Source organism: Conger conger, chromosome 12 (assembly GCF_963514075.1).
Source record: "Conger conger chromosome 12, fConCon1.1, whole genome shotgun sequence".
Lineage (NCBI taxonomy): Eukaryota > Metazoa > Chordata > Actinopteri > Anguilliformes > Congridae > Conger > Conger conger.
The window spans coordinates 42749158-42768882 of NC_083771.1; the positions used below are offsets into that span (position 1 = coordinate 42749158).

A 19725-nucleotide genomic window follows, 5' to 3' on the forward strand; every position below is an offset into this window, starting at 1 on the left:
ATTTCGGATGTATTGAGGGAATGTTGAGATGTGATTTTCTGTGATTGGCTAGTCTAAAGGATGTTGTTTTGATTTTGTTTCAGGATGAGTGAATGGTATCGACCCAACTAGTTCAGAGTAGAATAGCCTCTTCACACTGATGGGTTTATCCTTCAATAAGCTGGCAAACAGATATTCAGAAATTACATTTAGTTACACCGTGTGCATGTAAGCATGTCCCCGCATACTGCTAAACCTTTGCTAAGGATCAATCTTTCACTTTCTCTGATTTCAGCAGAATTACGGCCTGCCTGTCATGGCACTAACATTGTTGACAGTGGGCTATCTGAGACAGAACGGTGAAATGAAATCCCGTGTCCGTGCGGATACTGGCCAGCTCTTGTCACATCTCAAATGACAGCATGGTTTAGTTTGCAGACTATTTCTCATGAGTGATAGGAGCCAATAGATTTATTTTCACAGCACTGGAAGTGATTTTTGGTGTTTTTCTTCTTCTGTGGTTAGTCAATATGCTGACCCCCCCCCCCCCCCCCCCAAGGAGCAGTGGAATGTTTATTCGACTCTCTGTCATTCAGTGCCTCACGGTGATTGGGTGCAATGGACCTTAAGCAATATTAATGACCTGAGGGACAGCCGTCTAGCCATACTGGGTCTTTAAAGATGACAACAGTGTCACGATATGAAGTGCCGAACAGTTGGATAAGTTTGGACAGCCCCACTTTTCCAGCGCTGATGGCATTAAAAAGTCCTGGCCTTCTGCCCACGGCGCTACGCCTGAGGGCACTGCCACAGGGTTGGTCATTGTCTCATTTCACTCCCTCAAGATAGCTCAGATACCAAGCGGAGTGACAGTGAAATGATCTAAGACACACACCAGGCTTCTCAAAGCGTATGTCAGCCATTCACGTAGAATTGCAGTGTCATTCTGCATTGTGGAAGGTGAACTTGGTCTAGTGGTGCAGCCTGTAGTTAAGGTGTGTGAGTGGGACATGGGAAGTTTATTGTTCAAGCCCCAGTGTAGCCACGATAACATCTGCACAGTTGTTGGGCCCTTGCCTAGCCTAATCAACGGCTAGTCACTTTGGAAAGTGTCAGCTAAATAACTGCACTGTAACGTCCTGTCATCCTCAGTGAGCGCTGTAGAAATGAGGTTCGACGGTAAATGCTGGTAGTTGCTGATCCACGTGGCATTCATTGAGTGTAAAGTTGAATCTTGACTTTTCCAGGTAGCCTTGGACTTTCCACAAGGCTATCGATGGCTTTGTGCCTCGAGTTGTCCTCTCTCTTTGGGTACCATGGTCTGTCATGCTTTAGTATGTGCTCTGAACACAAACCATCTCCAAAACGCTGATCCCTAGCAGATGTTTAGAAAACGATTCGAATGTCCCCACAGTTACTGTGTTGGTATACTATATGTAGCAGCAATGTGTGAGTGTAAGTCTTCTAAAACGAACCTGCTGGGAAAACAGTTATACACAATCCTTTAGCATAATTTAGTCAACAGTTGACATTTTTATTTTTAAAACAGACACTGAAATCTTTATTTAGAGGCAATAATTATCAGGAAATTGATGTGATCATTTTCCCCCATTGTCACCTGCCCTTGTTTCCTCTGTAGCCTGACTCCATTTTCATTCAGGGCCAAGCTGAAAACTGACCGACTAACACTGTCAAATGCATTGTCCACTAGCGTACATAGCCTAAGCAGTCCTTTCAGTCGCCATGCCTATAAAATAACCCTCTCATCTCATCTGTTTCCATGTCTCTGTTGTGCTATTGCACTGTAATTGACACGTAATCATACTTCTCTGTTCTTTCTTGTGTCTATCTGTGCCTCTCATAGGACTCAGTCTGCATATAAAGGATAATTAAATTATTTGTCTTCTAAACTAAACATCCTAAAGCTTTTCCTGGTGTGCGTCTCTATAATCATACTTCACACAGGGATTAGGCCTCACGGCTAAACAGAAGCACAGTGACTATGAGTTCAGGGTGCTGTGCAGAACATTTTGATTGGATAAACATAATATAAGAAACAATGTTTGCCAGTATTATATAGCATTGCCATAACTGAAGAGTTCTTTATCATACCATCAAGATTATTTTGTAATCATGTGAAAAATGAATGTGAAGGTTTAATGTAATATAATTTCTATTGGTACAAGACTGAGGTTAACACTGACCATGATTGATTTATCATTGTTAGTGGAAAATAGAGGCACACCAGTCCTGCTGCTATAGATTTAAATAGATTTAATAGATAAATGAAATTAAATGAAGCCTTAGCTTTTGGTAAGTCATTCTGTATAAGTAGGGGCCACGTTTCCCAGACACAGATTAAGCCTAGTCCTAGACTAAGATACATTTTGAATTGAGATTTTCCGTACAAAACCCAGTTTAGTCCAGGACTAAGTCTAATCTGTGTGTGTGAAACTGGCCTATGGAGACATAGGTTTGAAAATGAATTGATGGTGAATGCTTTGCTCTTGTGTTTCCCCAGCCTCCGCCACAGATCTACGACAAACAGTTGGATGAGAGGGAACACTCTATTGACGAGTGGAAAGGTAATGACTCTGCTCCCAAATGCACACATAAGGGGCGACATGGCTCAGGCAGTAAGAGCAGTCGTCTGGCAGTCGGAGGATTGTCGGCTCGATCCCCTGCCCGGGCTGTGTCGAAGTGTCCCTGAGCAAGACACCTAACCCCTAAAATGCCCCTGACGAGCTGGTCGGCGCCTTGCATGGCAGCCAATCGCCGTCGGTGTGTGAGTGTGTGTATGAACGGGTGAATGGAGAAGCATCAATTGTACAGCGCTTTGGATAAAGGCGCTATATAAATTCCAACCATTCACCATTCACCATTCACCATTTACCATTTACATCATACAGTTCTCAGTTTCTGTCCCGGAGACTGATGAATCCAATCTTACGGTTGTGCCAAGGGGCACCTGGCAAAATATACACTCTGGGAAAGCGTTTGAACAGTTATCAATCTATAAATCCATTAATCTGTCACCCAACCCTGGAGTCACATTGCAGCGTTTACAAGCAGGCTTTCACAAAGTGCTTCGCCGTGGTGCCTTCCCAGATGAAATCAGAACAACAACAACAACAACAAAAAGCTAACCTGAAAAAAAAACCCATTTCAGCCAGTCTGCGTAAAATTGGAAAATTATCCCCTGCCCCTTAGAAAGTGTTCAAGCTCAGCTCTCGGGAAATGATCAGACACATCAAAACAATCATTTCATGAAACACCATCACAAAGGCTATTTGTACATAATAGCCGCTTACATTCATTTTCAAATGCTAATGCCTGCTCATAGAGTTTAAACGTGTATTCATATTAAATAGTCCAAACCCTTGTGGTCAGGTACTAATAGCTTTCAAAGAACGACAGAAGGTGCTCTTTGAGCAGGGCATTTGAGCTATATGAGGACTTAATAGTCACGGAAATATCTTCTCATGGACGTGTAAAGAACAGAACAGCAGCTTCTGCACAGCCCAGGCCTCCATTTTGAGCCGAGAGTCGTGAGTGACATATGAACCTCGACGATTTCAGCTAATAAGATTGTCACGGCTGATTACCACTCGGGCCTAATCATTGCATCATCAGGGGAAGGAAGCAGTTGAAGTCTGTAATGTATTTTTGTGTCACATTTGCATTGTACTTTTCTCCTGGGTATGGCCTGCAGATCATATAGAGCCCTTTGTGAGCTGTTAGGATGTGCTGGGCTTTTTCATGGGGATTGGGAGTTTATGGCCAGGACACGAGTAAAATGTGCACAGACACTGCAGTCTTCACTTTCTCTCACCAAGTTACAGTAAATAAAGATTCTCATCCTGCTATTTAGTGAGATTTAAAAAAAAATTGGGGAAAGCACACCCAGATATACGACGCTTGGGTGACATGACAGCATTGGTCAGTGACGTGCCCCTTGGTCTGAAGAATCTTAATCATGACAATGTCAGCTTTTTTTCTGGGCAACCAATGATTGGCCCTGTCATCCCTCATCAGCCAATAGGGAATTCTCTACCGACACAATAAAGACTCATTTGCATGTTCGGGGCACTGCACGTTGGTAGGAGGTAACTAACTGAATAGGCATTGCGTAGCAGTAGCTCTTCGACACGCCCTTTAAATGTTGTTCTTGTATACGGAAACTTACCCTCCTGATTTTTTTTTTTCCTCAGACTCGTCAGAGAAAACTTTATTCCATTAAAAGTGTGGATGAAGTTTTCCAATTAGCTGCAGGCACTTTGCAGATAATTAGAACAAGGGCATTTGGACGAGGCTTGCATCGATTTCTCAAACTTCGACTATCTCCCTTGCAGAGCTAATCTACAAAGAAGTGATGAACTTTGAGGAGAAAACGAAAAATGGCGTGGTGAAGGGACAGCCCTCTCCTTCAGGTACTCTCAGTGCATAACCTCATCCCCCTGTAAGTGAATTTAAACACTTAATTGGGTCCACGTGTAACCGGGTGAAATCCATTGTGCGTAATCCATTCGTCCTTGTATCTCACTGTGTTTCTGGAATTGCCCAAACCGAGTGAAAAAAAAAACGGAAGCCTGTATGCTCTCTGTATTTTATTTTATTTATTTTATTTTTTTTAGCTCAAATGCATTTAACTGTGTGATAAGCTGAATTGTGTTATTGTTGTTAACTGCAGAAATACGTGTCTGGCTCTTTTAAACTTCAGTAAAGTTTATGTGTGAAACAGCGAGCCCTACTGCACCTAGCCCAATGTGACAGACGGCGTTGTGCATTGTGCCTCCACATCAGTGTGTGTATGTCATGGTGTAAGGTTGGGGTCCTTGGTCAGTGTTCCAGACAGATTTTTACAAATACTGCGTATCATTGCACGTCAGGTTATTCGCATGCAAGACTTCTCAGTCACCCCACTTTGTACTTCCCCCCTTTACTGGATCCCCTGGAGCTTAGGATCATGTCAGTGCAGTGAATGTATACACTCACTGAGCACTTTATTAGGAACATCTCTACACCCCACTTATACATGTGATTATCTAATCAGCCAATCGTGTGGCAGCAGTGCAATACATAAAATCAGGCAGATAAGGGGCAGGAGCAACATCCAGTGAGCAGCAGTTCTGTGGGCAGAAACACCTTAATTAGATTAATGAGAGAGGTCAGAGGAGAAGGGCCAGACTGGTCAAAGCTGACAGGAAGGTCACAGTAATGCAAATAACCCCACATTACAACCGTGGTATGCAGAAGAGCATCTCTGAACACACAACGCATCATAACTCTAAGTGGATAGGCTACAGCAGCAGAAGTCTAAAAAATAAGTCTAATAAATACCTAATAAAGTGCTGTTGTCAATGCAGCATGTCATCTCAGATATGACCATTAGAGGGCAGCGTGTAATAGCATTAGTTTGTAATATGGATGACCCTTTCCTCTGAATATTACCACAAATTCAATATCTGAAATAAAGAACTGCGGATGTCTCCAGGCATTTTTCAGCGGTTATTGTTGGAATTAAAAACCCCGATGGCACTCTGCCACACGTCCCCAGCCTTTGGAACAATGAGAAAGTGCCGGACTTCTGAGCTGATTTACCCTGTTTGTATAACCCTGCAGTCTTGTGCACAAAAATCAATCGGTCCTGATTTGCGGGGGTCAGTCAAATTGCGGTTGCTGTCTTTTAACTGTCCAGTTTCTGCAGCGACCACAAGATAAATTCATGGTCAGCTTCGGCAAGATGGATTTTCTGGGGGAGAGAATTTAGCCAGGCAGGGGTATTCTCAAAGACGACGCAATATTTGAGTACACTCAAATATTTGTCATATTCCCTCTGTGTTGTGACTTGCACTGCGAGTACCAGCTAACCTAAGAACATTTGCAGTGCATTTTACATACAGGACACAGATTTTGGGAGAGCACAGTATGGATCATTGGCGTTTCAGTCCCGTCTGTGGTAAAGTACAGAATGTAAACTACTGAAGAATGAAAGCCACAGAGCACGTCTATGATGTTCAAACGAGATAAACAAAAACCGATCAATGAAATGGTACTGAAAAATTAATGACTTTTTATTCATCATAGTGGGGGAGTGGAAACATATTTGAATCTCATTTATGGGTGAACTGCCCCTTTAAGTAGTTTTATACGTAGCTGCAGTGCAGCCCCTCAAGGTCACGGAGGCCTCTGTATAGCACTGTACAGCTCACGTAATATTTTCCCCAGGCTAAGATTCTGCTCCATTCAGGTTTCCACATTGTGCTTACTGTACGCATTTCGCCTGTGGTGCCAAAGGAAGCTTGACTTTGCAGAATGGGTGGTCCGTGAAGAACACAGGAAGGTGTGACAGAAACCATGATTTTTACAAAGGGCCCCCGTTTTCATTTTTCATTTTTCATTTCAATTTTATCCCTGAAAGGTTCTTTCCCTTCTTTCTTTGTTTTTTTTTTATTCCCTGGGTTTGGCAGCACACGATTTGAAGGTCGAATTCGGGCGCTTCCTATTAGTGGACAAAGTGGACCATTTAGATTCTAAGAACGCCACCAAAACCTGATTCGCTAGGTCGGAAATGTACATATGAACGAGACCATTTTTCAAGGATTTACAAAGGCTTACCCTGTCTTAGACTGCTTCTATCTAATTCACAGATAAAGAGCTTCACCGTATTTACAGGAAAACATCTCCACCTAGTGGCCAGTATTTGATGCTGCAGCCCTTTAGAATCGCTTGAGATTTAAATAAATTAATCGTATCTTCTCTGATTGTGTGTATGTTGCAATATATACATACGTGTTATTTGCTAATATTGTATAATGCAATAATGGTATATTAATACAACATACTTTTGCCTACCTGTGAAATTTGCATTGCAAAACAAATTCCTGGGGCTCTGTGGGTGTGTGTCCAGCTAAATCATTAGACCTTGACATAGTGCTCCATGGTATTTACCCCGCCAGTGTTAAACCTGGAAAATATTAAATATGTAGGCCTACTGTGAGGCACAAAATGGTAATAACACAAGCACAAAAACCCTGAGGGACGCCATTTTAAACCTTTCAGGTGAGAAAATGCGCACTGAGGAAGTGTACTGGTTTGGCCATGATATGAGCCAAAACCATAGGGGCAGCTTGTAGCATAGTGGTTAAGGTAAATGACTGGGACACGCAAGGTCGGTGGTTCTAATCCCGGTGTAGCCACAATATGATCCGCACAGCTATTGGGCCCTTGAGCAAGGCCCGTAACCCTGCATTGCTCCAGGGGAGGATTGTCTCCTGCTTAGCCTAATCAACTGTACGTCGCTCTGGATAAGAGCGTCTGCCAAATGCCATTAATCTAATGTGGTGAGCACGCGTCTTGACCGCGTTTCTGAGTGACTCTGACCAACGACCCCCATCCTAAACATCGTATCGTGTCATGCCTGACTTACTGTGGCTGTTTACTTTTCTTAACCCCTGCGTTTATACACGGTGTGGCCGGCCCCGCTCTCTCTCTCTCTCTCTCTCTTTCTTTTAACCCTGTTGCTTCGTTCTCTTAGCGCAGGTGCAGCCGTGAACAGCAGCGAGAGCCTCCCTCCGTCCTCCTCCGTCAACGACATCTCCTCCATGTCCACCGACCAGACCCTGGCCTCCGACACCGACAGCAGCCTGGAGACTTCTGCAGGACCGCTCGGGTGTTGCAGGTGACTAGCCGCCTGCCTGCGCAACCCAATGTTCTTCAGAAGGTGAAGTGCTACTGAAAACTAAAACAAACAAAAAAACGGGGGGGGAAAAAAAAATTCAACAGTTTAAGAAAACCGAATAAAACTAAACAAATCAAAAAGCCTGCAGTTTCACTCTAAAGAAAAAACATGTATAAGGGAAAAAAAAAGTAACAAAAGAACAAACAAGCTGAAATGTATATTTATAAACCTCTAGTTGCTTTGCTTATATCTTCCCCCTCATACAGCAAAAAAAGAAAAGAAAAAAAAAACGTTACAAAATGCTTAGACGGGCATCTTTCTGTAAAGTGTAAATTTCCTGGCTGATAAGCAACACCCCTGTAAGCTTCTGCACTGATTGATGTGGCAAGGTGAGCCTCTTTGTTCATGATCATATGAACGCCTCCCCTCCCCAGCTTTCCCATGTTACAGTACTAATAGTTTCTAATGTTGCGGATTGGTTCTGAGACAGATTGGTGTGTTTGTGTGTGATTTACCGCGGGGGCTGGCTGACACGGCGGTCCGTTTCTTTTGTATATATGTAATTCTGTACAGCAGCAGGGCACCTTGAGTGGGACTGATGGCCAGTATTGGACCCTTGTTGCACACCTTGCCACATCACCAGTTTGACCTAAGTTGCCCTTGCCTGTAGTCCTGCATGACTAAAGAAAAAATTGCTAATTATATGATAAATAAGTATAAAGACCTTTTGTTTTTTTTAAACCATGTAAGCAATTGAACTTTTTCGACCTGGGTTTGTGAAAGTGGGAAGTTCTGCGGGATGTGATGGTGAGCGCTGTTGCTGGTGAGCTCGGTCCCTCTTTTTTCTTTTGGGTCATTTCATCCTCTCTGGTACGTGGCTGTCTGTACGTGTGAAAGTCCTCCGCTTCACTGCGCTGCTTACACTGGCCGTCACGCATTCTCACGCGCCCCCCTGATGTCAGAACAGGAGATGTGCTCGCCTTTGTGGAAGATCTGTTGTGCCACACCGGTTTGTAACCTTGCAGGCATGCTGCGGTGAAAAAGGCGCACAGCAAGCGCAGAGATGACAAACGCTGACCTCATTGCCAGACACACTGGATTCCGCAGGTTACAGCGAAGCTTCTGCCACATATTCTCGCTCGACGACGTTTTTTTTGTTCGTATCATTTGTTTGTTTTATAGAATGGGGAAACGATTACAGTACACAGACTACCTAAAATCAGAAGAACAGATGGTTTCATAGTTGGATTTATTTCTTTACTTGCTTTAAGAATAAAGTACATTTGGCAAGTGCCTTTAAAATAGTTCTGATCCCAAACCGCTCGGCATGAATCAACAGAAAACATCCATATCAGACATCCATATCATCCAGTATGAACAGTAAACGTCAGACGGTTACTGGGTCTGTAGCTCTAGTGGACCTGGTATCGGTACAGTCAGAGGGCCATTGCAGTCACATCCTGGGTCTCGTGGAGCCTGCCAGTGCATCAGAGCCTGTTCACCTGTCAATCAACCATTCCCCCATCACATTTCATAATGTTGTACCTTCATCTATAATCACTCTATTAGAATAATTCATACTGTTGACTTGACCTTCAAATAACCATTATTTTCACGTGTATGGTGACAGTTATCATCTAGATGTATTGCAATTTTCAAAATTTCAGCTAATCATCATATTCTAGGTTAGTTGTTTTGTTTTTACTTGCATTTGTAATTGATTCTGGGTCATTGTTTTATGAGTGCTTATTCAACTAAAAAGCGGTTACTTTCACAGGATGATTATTTGTGATTTATTACGTTTGACTCATTCATAACGGTTTATTATGCATTTCTGTTCTAAACAATTCAATTGGGGAAGACACAAAGCGTAAGGAAATTTGACAGGCTTGCGGAATGTTTCAGAAATTCCTTCTTTAAGCAATTGATTCTGTTTAGGCTGCAAGACATCACTGTCATTGTACCGTTTGTATGCCGAAATGTTTAATGTCAGACGAAGACTATTGTTATAACTTTGTAAACGTCTGCGACATTCGTTTTGTGGTTTAAATCACAGAGCATTTTCATTCTGAATTTCCTCGAGCCCCAGGACAGTGCCATGGCACAGATTTAGCAATGGAATGTGCTCCTTAGCTTGAAGCAATCTTTGTGAGGTCACGTCCGCTCTCCCTGGTTGTAGACATAGTGTAGTGTTTGCTTAGAGTCGTGTGCAGTGCAAGGCCTACGCGTTCAGAGGGCAACCAGTCTGAGAACTAACAGGTCACAGGGTTTCAATTCATCCGCCATTCCATTCATTCACGATGAAGTTAGTGAGGATATGTATCTGTCTTTGTTCCAAGCTTGCCGTTAAGAAAGAATATTAAATGACCAGTGAACTTGAGCGGCAAGTCCATCCCAGTTTCTCTGTGCAAAGTCGTTTGATATCGGGAACATTATATTACATTTTTAGTTTCATCTTGTCAAGTCTGAACTCAATTAAATGAATTGTATGTGAGCCAGACTTTCTTCACAGTGGTTGGAATGCCAATGCAGAAATGAACTCAATAAAATCTTGTCCAGCAGATGCAGAATTTGAAAGGATATGCCATATACCTCTAATTTGTCTAAATTATAATCAATCATGGGGGTTGAATCGAAAGACAAAAGCAACTTAATGAATAATTAAAAGGAATGATATCCGCTAAATGTTGTCCATACACACCCACATCCACACTAATTCTGAGCTACCAGATCTATTTATAATATAAAACAGAAAGTGTATGAAGGTTGGCTTTTTAATTATTCATTTGACGAGAAATACTGCAACGGATTAATTCCACTTCTTTCTTGGAAGTCACAGCACCTCTGATGAACATAGCTTGTTTGACTTGAACATATTGCATGAAAGCGCTCTTTTTATTTAGCTGAGGTCATAGAAAACAACATGACCCAGCGTAATTATAATGCCTTCATCAGAGGAAGTTTATGAAGCTCTGTTCTCCATAGTTTTAAGTAAACTAGCTTGCAATTTCTTCTGCAAAATAGATGCAGATAGTGCTTAAAGAATATTGAACTGAGGTGCATACCGAACACATTCTGAACTTAATGTAATATGAATATGTATCGCCCATAAGAAAAGATTCATATGCCCCCACTGGCAGTTTTAGAACCTTTATTTTTCATGTTTCATATGCATGATTGTATCTTACCTAACGAATGTTTTGTGCACCTGTAATTATTTTAAGAGGCCACATAATGAGTGATTATTTTGATGCAACCCTAAAATGGTTCTATTTTAGCTCTCTTCCTCACAGTCATGCATTAAACATTAGTTCATCGAATGATAGCAGTCCCTTAAAGTGTCAGCAATGGCGTTTAACACGTATGTTATAATCTGAAGTGGGATGACAGCTTTCATATCACAGACTTAAGAAACCATGGTGAGAAACAAACTGGTGTTTTTTAATAATAAGTTTCCGGAATGTCGTAACTGGTCTCTAGTGGCATGAGTGAGACCAAATCCATGAAACACCATTAGTTTCATTATTAAAGAGGTGCACCTTTCTACAGAGTTATCCACTTCCTCATCCAAGTAACGTGCATTCAGGTCATTGGTACTGTATTGTGTTGGTTCTGTAGAATATGAGAAAGCTGTTTGGACTAAGCTCGGAGGAGGTCTATTAAACAGTATATAGTGTAAAAATTGGGTAAAAACCATAGAACTGCTCAGGTAGATGTTTCCGATTCATATTCATCTGTCTAGTTTTACAGTTCACAGTTTAAGCAAACCAACTCTCTGGACTTGTGATCCGATTAACTTCAAAGAGGATAACCAAGCCATTGCTATTGCATGGAAAATAGCTGCAGCCTAACTGTAGATAGTATTTTCATAATTCAGACACGGTATAGTCATAAGGGTAATATCGACAAAACATTTCATTGATACCTTTTGAACACTTTGGCTCAAGTTTGTCACATGGTCAGTGTGTTCACAGAACGCACAGGTTCCCTCAGACGTAGCAGAAAGCTGCCAGGCCTATCAGTGCAGGGACTGGGAGAGATTTAAAAAGGATTCAGATTGTTTTCGTGCCGATCATTCAAACTTGCCATCATTGATCTGCATTGGAAAAAATAGCCTCTACTTCAAATCAAACAAGGGTCTGTGACAGAGTTTGATGTGTTGTACATTTTATACAGGACATTTTTAACCAGTAGAACCCATGTGGCTTTGGGCCGGCATGCAAGATTTATTCTGCAATAGAACTTTATGGACATTTAAGTTGCTCAACAGCAGAACCACAGTCATACAGGGATGGTTAGAAATGCAGTAGCTATAAAGGTTTTTTAAAACTTTTCTAAGAATCATAGCCTGTCAGTGAAACAAACATGTTCCCTTAACCATTTTTTTCGGAACATCAATTACGGTGCTGTGGGGGTATTTTCTACAGTCTTTATTCTCTCCACAGAAATGTACTGCAGACTCGTCATATCTGCTGTGGAGACCATATGAATATAAATCAGCATTCTTAACTGACATCCTGAGAAGCTAAATTTGATTTGTGGGGCACAGGAAGCAGGTAGCTTAAGGTAATCATTTGTAAACCCATTGCTGTATTACATTACTTCATTTTAGTTTTGTCTGTTGTTTTTAGTGCGCGCCGAGGGGCACACAGCCAGATCTGGTATGCTCTATTGATTTGAGGGAGTCCATTTTAGAATATTCTCTGGGGTTAACATGTTATTTCATCTCGGTGTGTGATTGGCTAAAATAGGACGAGTCCAGCTATGTCAGCTGGGTTAGAAAAGTGCATCATTTTCACTTTCAAACTAGATTTAGAAGCATACAGTATATATTTTCCAAGTCGCAGATGAAAATAAAATGGGTAAAACAGGAAGCCTTATTTTAATCATAAATCACTGTCTGCCTTGTGTTCTTTCCTTGTCTGTGAATAAATTGCAGTCAATTGTAATTTCATTATTGATAAACATCACAAGTGCAGTAGGCATACATTTTTGAGACAAGCAATTCAAACAATAATACTTAAGAAAGGCTTTCCTTTGCTTAATACTGGCTTACAACATTGCTGTTGTACTGTCAAAGGAGCATCTTTCTCAATCATATCTGCCCATACAGACAATATCACCTTAGACATCCTTGCCAAACATTTGATTAATTGTGAAGGAGGCCATTCAACACACAACATACCAGCAGTGCAAGAAATGTATCTCGCTGTCTATCTCTCTCTCTATCCCTCTCTCTCTCGCTCCCCCCCCTCTCTCTCTCTCTCTCTCTCGCTCCCCCCCCCCCCTCTCTCTCTCTCTCTCCCCCCCCCCCCTCTCTCTCTCTCTCTCAAACATTATGGTGCAAAAACAGACATTTGGGTAGATAAGACGATGACTGGCTGTCCCTTACAGATGTAAAACTGTAAAGTTGGATTATAAAGGCAAGAGGGCTTTGTTTTTGTTTTATTTCAAATCAAGTGGGATTTCTTTGAATTATTTTCATGTTTTCTGTACGGTCAGTGAACCATTTTGTTAAGATGTGAGACTGAAATATCTGTTTTTGGTTCTTTGTAAAGTCTGACAGCTTATTCAATCTCCAGCACCAGGTTAGTGTTTCAATCCAATAAACTGAATTAAACAAACGGTTAAAAAAAACAACAGAAAACTTAAGCACTCAACATTTTAAAGGTACTGTGTATGTAAAAATAAATATATGTATGTGACTGAAAATAAAAACTTTGACCTTGGGAATGATCATGTCTTTTTTTTCAGTCTCTGTGTTTTATTCTGTATAAATGTATCATATTCATTTTATCCCCTATGAAACGCTAAACTGTTCCTTTTCGTTTTGGTATTCCATTGCACAGAAATGTGGTTTAAGGTGCTGCTAATAAAACACATTCTAAATAAAGATAACAATATATCTCGTAACGAGTGATGGGCGGCTTGATTTCTATAATGAATGGATCAATCAGTCATTTAAGGTTTACTTAGCAGGGTACCTTACATACTGCAGTATGAAGTGCTTGAATGCACAATCTCTTGCCTTCACCTTGCCTCATGCTAGGTTAGGTACCGACTGGAACGCATAAATACACCTCCTGCCCTCCAGGGTCACGGTTTACCTCTGCTCTTTAAAGATCTGTCTACATAGAGAAAATAAAAAATCTCCCATTTAGCACTGGTCCCAGTGGATGCACGTTTGACAGTAGAACAATGCCTAGCTTAAGCTCATGGCATTCACTTCCTAAACGAAATGCACTTTTGTCACCTTTGGAGGGCAGTCTGCTAAACGAGTTAATCAAAGTTTAATCATGGACACCTGCTTCAGGCGTTACTCAGGAAAGGTTGTAGTGTGGCGTTTCCCTGACCTGGTGGCATGCATTTCACAACACTGACCCAGGAGGCTGAGTTCTGCAGCACTTTGCCTACCCGTGTGGCTACAGCGTGTCTAGTCCCTGGGACACCATGGAGGGCAGACCACAAGGAAAGCCCTTTCATGTGATAATATCCAAACGACGGCTAATATGGTTCCCATGGTGATTCCTCCAGGGGTTTATGAAAGAACCAGAACAAATAAAGCCCTTTGCCTTTGAGTTAATATATGTTATATAACTCAAATATATGAAACCTTAGCTTCCCCTTGGAGCTTAACTTTCAACAACCCAAGGAACCATCAACCAGTCCGTTTAGATAAGCTGCTGACTGGAAACAAAACACAGGCAAACTGTGGTAATTATTTCAGGCTTTCCTGGGCATTTCTTATACCTGGCACCCCCAGTAATCACACACACCTGCACCTCACCTATCTCTCCATAACCACACACATCTGCACCTCACCTATCTCTCCATAACCACACACATCTGCACCTCACCTATCTCTCCATAACCACACACATCTGCACCTCACCTATCTCTCCATAACCACACACATCTGCACCTCACCTATCTCTCCGTAACCACACACATCTGCACCTCACCTATCTCTCCATAACCACACACATCTGCACCTCACCTATCTCTCCATAACCACACACACACCTGCACCTCACCTATCTCTCCATAACCACACACACATCTGCACCTCACCTATCTCTCCATAACCACACACACACCTGCACCTCACCTATCTCTCCATAACCACACACATCTGCACCTCACCTATCTCTCCATAACCACACACATCTGCACCTCACCTATCTCTCCATAACCACACACACATCTGCACCTCACCTATCTCTCCATAACCACACACATTTGCACCTCACCTATCCATAACCACACACATCTGCACCTCACCTATCTCTCCATAACCACACACATCTGCACCTCACCTATCTCTCCATAACCACACACATCTGCACCTCACCTATCTCTCCATAACCACACACACATCTGCACCTCACCTATCTCTCCATAACCACACACATCTGCACCTCCCCTATCTCTCCATAACCACACACATCTGCACCTCACCTATCTCTCCATAACCCTCCTCCATAATGTCTTTTATGGGGTCATAAGGAGGTAATTGAGGGCAGGTGGATCGTTTACCCTGTGCTTAACCCTTGTGTTGTCTTAAGGGCCACTATGTTTAACAGCAAAAATGATCTCTTTTCAACTTGAAATTTGATACCAAAGTATGTGTATGTGACAGGTTGTTGCTTCATGCAAAATAGATTTGCTGTTTAAAATGTAATTAAGCTGATGGTTTAGTGAAGGCGGGTAATTTTTTACCCTTTGGACAAGGGGAGCACACAGAATGTTAAGACTATAGACAAGGGTTAAACATAAACATAATTAACCGCTTGATTGAGCCTTATCATGGATCCTACACGCAGCATCGGTGGCTCCAGAGCTGAAACCTGAGGAGGCAGAAAACATCCCCTTAAAGCAGGGGTGTCAAACTGAATTCCCAGGGGGCCGCAGTGTCTGCGGGTTTTAGTGGTTTCCTTTCAATCAGTTTCAATTAAGGCCAATTAAGGCCTTGAGAACAAGGCGTGTGGATACTTTAACCAATCAACGACTTGAATGAACCCAGAACACCCCAAAAACCAGCAGACACTACGGCCCTCCAGGACTGGAGTTTGACACCTGTGCCTTAAAGTAAGGCTGCATCCAGAACCACATACCAGCATACTACTTGTACAAAATTTCAGGCTGATTTTCATTAGTAGTATGCTAAGTATGCAATTATGGACACAGTCTAATTACTGGCCTCAACTTGTTTTAAATAATTAAAATACATTTCCTTGATTAACAATAACAATATGATTAAGACACAGGTGTAGCCAGTGCTCCTCAATTAGGTAAAATGAGAAAACAAACTCTGTGCAAAATTGTGCACCTTTCAATCGATGCTGTTAAAAAATTGTACATAGCTACTCTTTGTTTTCCACACTCACACTGAGAGAATATTCATGGCAAAGCTCAGGTTAGATGACCTTTATTGCAAAATGGTAGTTAACAGTGAAGTAGTTTGTCTTTTTTTGTGTATGCGGTAAATACAATTTCGTCCCTATGAATTAGTACATTGTGCAGACGTTGTAGTGGATAGTGAAGAAAACATATTTTTCTAAATTAAATGTATTAATCTCCCTAACATGGCATGAAAAAAAAGGAGTGTGCTTCCCTGCCAATGGATTACTCAGACCACTGGCAAGCTTGTTAATCAAGGAAAATGATTGAAAACAGGTCAAGACCAATAATTAGTTGAAGGGGTTTTCTGCCTCCTGGAGTTACATGTGACTGGAACGTGCTTCCCTCCGCTGAAACTGACTTTCAAACGTGTGACGGATTTACAACCAGTGGGAATCTGTATGAATGTCTGCATATTAAAAATGAATTCAATTTATTTTTCAAGCAGAAAAATAGCCCCAAAAAAAAAAAACTGTGCTTCAGCCTGGAATTCACCGCTGCAGGTTACATTGTGGGTTTGAGCTAAGCCTATTATCCAGCGCTGAAAGGTGAGGACTGAGGAAGCGGGGCTCCCTCCTCTTGTCTGTTGTTCCGGGGCCTTCCGGAAACCCGAAAGGAGAGTCGTGATGTGCCGTCTCCAGTGGGCCTTTTGTAGCCGGCGGCAACGGCGTCTCCCCGCTGAAATCTCCATGACAGCGATAGAAACGTCCGGGCGTGGCTTCCCCAGTGAAAAGGGCTCGCGGCCGTCTCCCGTCTGCCTCCGGCACCTCGGGAGGATCGCCCCGGCATTCAGCGGCGCCCTGGCCCCGCATAGCTGCTCCACCCGCCGTCTCTCTCTCTCTCTCTCTCTCTCTCTCTCTGTCTCTGTCTCTCTGTCTCTCTGTCTCTCTCTCTCTCTCTCTCTCGCTCTCTCCCTCTCTGTGTCTCTCTCTCTCTCTCTCTCTCTCTCTCTCTCTCTCTCTGTCTCTCTGTCTCTCTCTCTCTCTCTCTGTCTCTCTCTCTCTCTCTCTGTCTCTCTCTGTGTCTCTCTCTATGTCTCTCTCTCTCTCTCTCGCTCTCTCTATGTCTCTCTCTCTCTCTGTCTGTCTCTCTGTCTCTCTGTCCCTCTCTCTCTCTCTCTCTCTCTCTCTCTCTCTCTCTCTGGCCGGAGCGAGACAAAGACCCGCGGCGGCTAACAGACGCGCTTCCACGCGCCACCCGCTGGGTACTCGCCATGGGCGTCCAATCTGCTGTCTCACATTCCTCTGCGTGTACACAAACTCACCAGCAAGGCTTATATATATATTCAGCAAGCGGTGTCTCGTCCAGGTTTTTCTCCATGGTAGGTAGTTTAGCTACCTTATTCTGGCACTGCTACCTTCATTAGCAAAATTGCATCTGGTTGGCCCCCTGCTGTAATTCGAAATTTGAAAGCTGTGAGTTTTGTTAGTGTAAAATTAATCGTTAATCAGTGATACAAACTGTCCCAGATGAGCCAAATGAATCTGCCGATACAGTAACACTAAGACCACACTCAGCATCCATCCAGTCTGCACTTATCCCTTTCCCCATGTCTACGGTGTGCTCTCTCTCTCTCTCTCTCTCTCACACACACACACACACACACACACAGTCTCTCTCTCTCACAGTCTCTCTCACACACACACACACACACACACACAGTCTCTCTCTCACAGTCTCTCTCTCTCTCTCACACACACACACACTCTCTCTCTTACACAGTCTCTCTCTCTCTCACACACACACACACAGTCTCTCTCTCACAGTCTCTCACACACACACATACAGTCTATCTCTCTCTCACACAGTCTCTCTCTCTCTCTCACACTCACACACAGTCTCTCACTCACACACTTTGCTTGCTTACTTACTTGCTCACACAGACAGCCAGTTTGCCAAGCCTGATGCATATTTGCTTATGCATGGGAATATTGTGCTGACTCTGCAGTAATCAGCGTTGCTTTGGTTACAGCGTTTAAATCATGACGGTCACCAGGCCCTCCACTTCCCTCCTTGTTAAAGAGTAACTGTTTATCGATATCTACTTTTTCAAGATCGATCTCAGTGATTATATCACATTCCTGTACCCTTCATATAAGCCCCAAACGATGATTAGAAGCTTCTGAGAATTTGGTTTCCACCTTTGGAAGAGTGTACAGGTTACATGCCCTGCTGAAAAATACAGCTCAAGCTTGGTTTTGAAACAGCTAGTTGCTGGTGGACCAGTTCAGACCAGCTCTATACTCAACATGGTTTGGCCAGCTCAAGCTATGTTTTGAAACAGCAGGTAGCTGGTAATTTCAAGATGGTCATAGCTAGATTTTCCACCAGGGCTGACACCTCTTGTAGCTGTATCACAAGGTTTCAAAATCCTCCAAAAGACCCCAACCTTAAAAAACACGACATATAGCATTGAAGAGTCCATCACTTTTTGTCAGCTTGATGAAAACCAGACAGAGCTCCCATTTCCAGGGCATTTTTACCTCACTTACATTCCACAGGAGCACCCAGGAAGATGAAGACGTGGCATTCATGTTATCCACGCTGTAAAATATTTAGTGAGTGCCGTCCTCAATGTCCCCATCTAAAGCTAGACATACAGTATGTGCTTTGCAGGAGCAGGTACTCCCAGTGACAGGTAAGATTTCTCAGTGTAACTGCTTTCGTTTTGGTTGCCGGGCTCAATTTCCCGGTCGCCTTTGGGCAGCGCTAAGCCGTGCGATTGGAAAGCGCTCTCAGACCGTGAAAGAGTGGCACTCGGTTCCTCTCTGCAGAGCCTGTACTCTCACACTGCAGGCAGCTGCAAAGGTTTCAGACGGAGATAGGGCTGAAAGTACATCTCAGGGGCTTCTCTGGGCACAGCTCGAGTCACGACGAGACACAACGGGCAACAAATACGGCACATTTAACCCCGGTAATGGTGTGGAACGTTAAACTGAAATAAAATCTTCTCTGTAACTTATGTCGGATGTGGCTGGCTGTGATAGTCAGGGATCATTCAGAAAAGATCAGAAGCTCCGTTTTTTTTATATGTGTGCCCTCTCCCATCTCTCCTGTATTCCCTTCCCCAAAAAAAATGGATTCATGACTTCCCATACACATACAAATGTGGTTTTGTGTGGTTGCCTATTGCCAAAAAAGTTGCTTGAGGGTTCCTGATAAAACTTTTTGTTGCTCTGGCTATTGTTATATGAAGCTGTGGGGAGTGTTTGTTCTGAGATTACGCAGAAAGTCAGCAGCCCTGCTTCACTGACCCTGTATGCCGCCGGCATCCCAGCTGGTATCATTATTCATGAGTGCACTTTCCTCAAATCTATCCCCACTGAATTGCATTTAAAAAATAAATCCTAATTAAATTGCAGTAGATTCAAGTGCTTGTTACGGTATTATTTATGTATTACACATACAATGTCTCACCAAGGACATTACGGCTGAGATTCAACCACTGGGTGGTTTATCATTAAATTTGTATCATACAAATAAACACGTCTTATAGTTTTCTGTTACTTGCTAAGCATATTTGTGCATTTCAGAAACAGTAACACTCAAATTGTCAGCAAGCTTGAGTGCCAATTTATGAAACGCTGACGTTCTCTAACATTCGGTTCATGAAGTACATTTTCTTGTGGTATGATGGCAAACCTGGTGAGTTTGGGAGAAAAAAA

The 19725-nt window shown here is 42.7% G+C and overlaps 1 protein-coding gene across 8 annotated transcripts in view; it reads left to right on the forward strand.

The window, feature by feature from the left end:
* mapk10 (mitogen-activated protein kinase 10) overlaps window positions 1-12923 on the forward strand; it is a 79252-nt gene extending 66329 nt beyond the window's left edge. For 6 of the 8 annotated variants that reach the window (XM_061262344.1, XM_061262345.1, XM_061262339.1 and 3 more), the window contains 4 exons: window positions 2501-2564; window positions 4332-4409; window positions 7522-7660; window positions 8686-12923. In XM_061262344.1, the coding sequence (XP_061118328.1) occupies window positions 2501-2564; window positions 4332-4409; window positions 7522-7660; window positions 8686-8737 (333 nt within the window). In that variant the 3' untranslated portion in view covers window positions 8738-12923. Of the gene's footprint in view, window positions 1-2500; window positions 2565-4331; window positions 4439-7516; window positions 7661-8685 lie in introns of those variants that run through there. The other 2 variants (XM_061262346.1, XM_061262347.1) reach the window with 2 other exon arrangements.
* Window positions 12924-19725: the final 6802 nt, after the last annotated feature.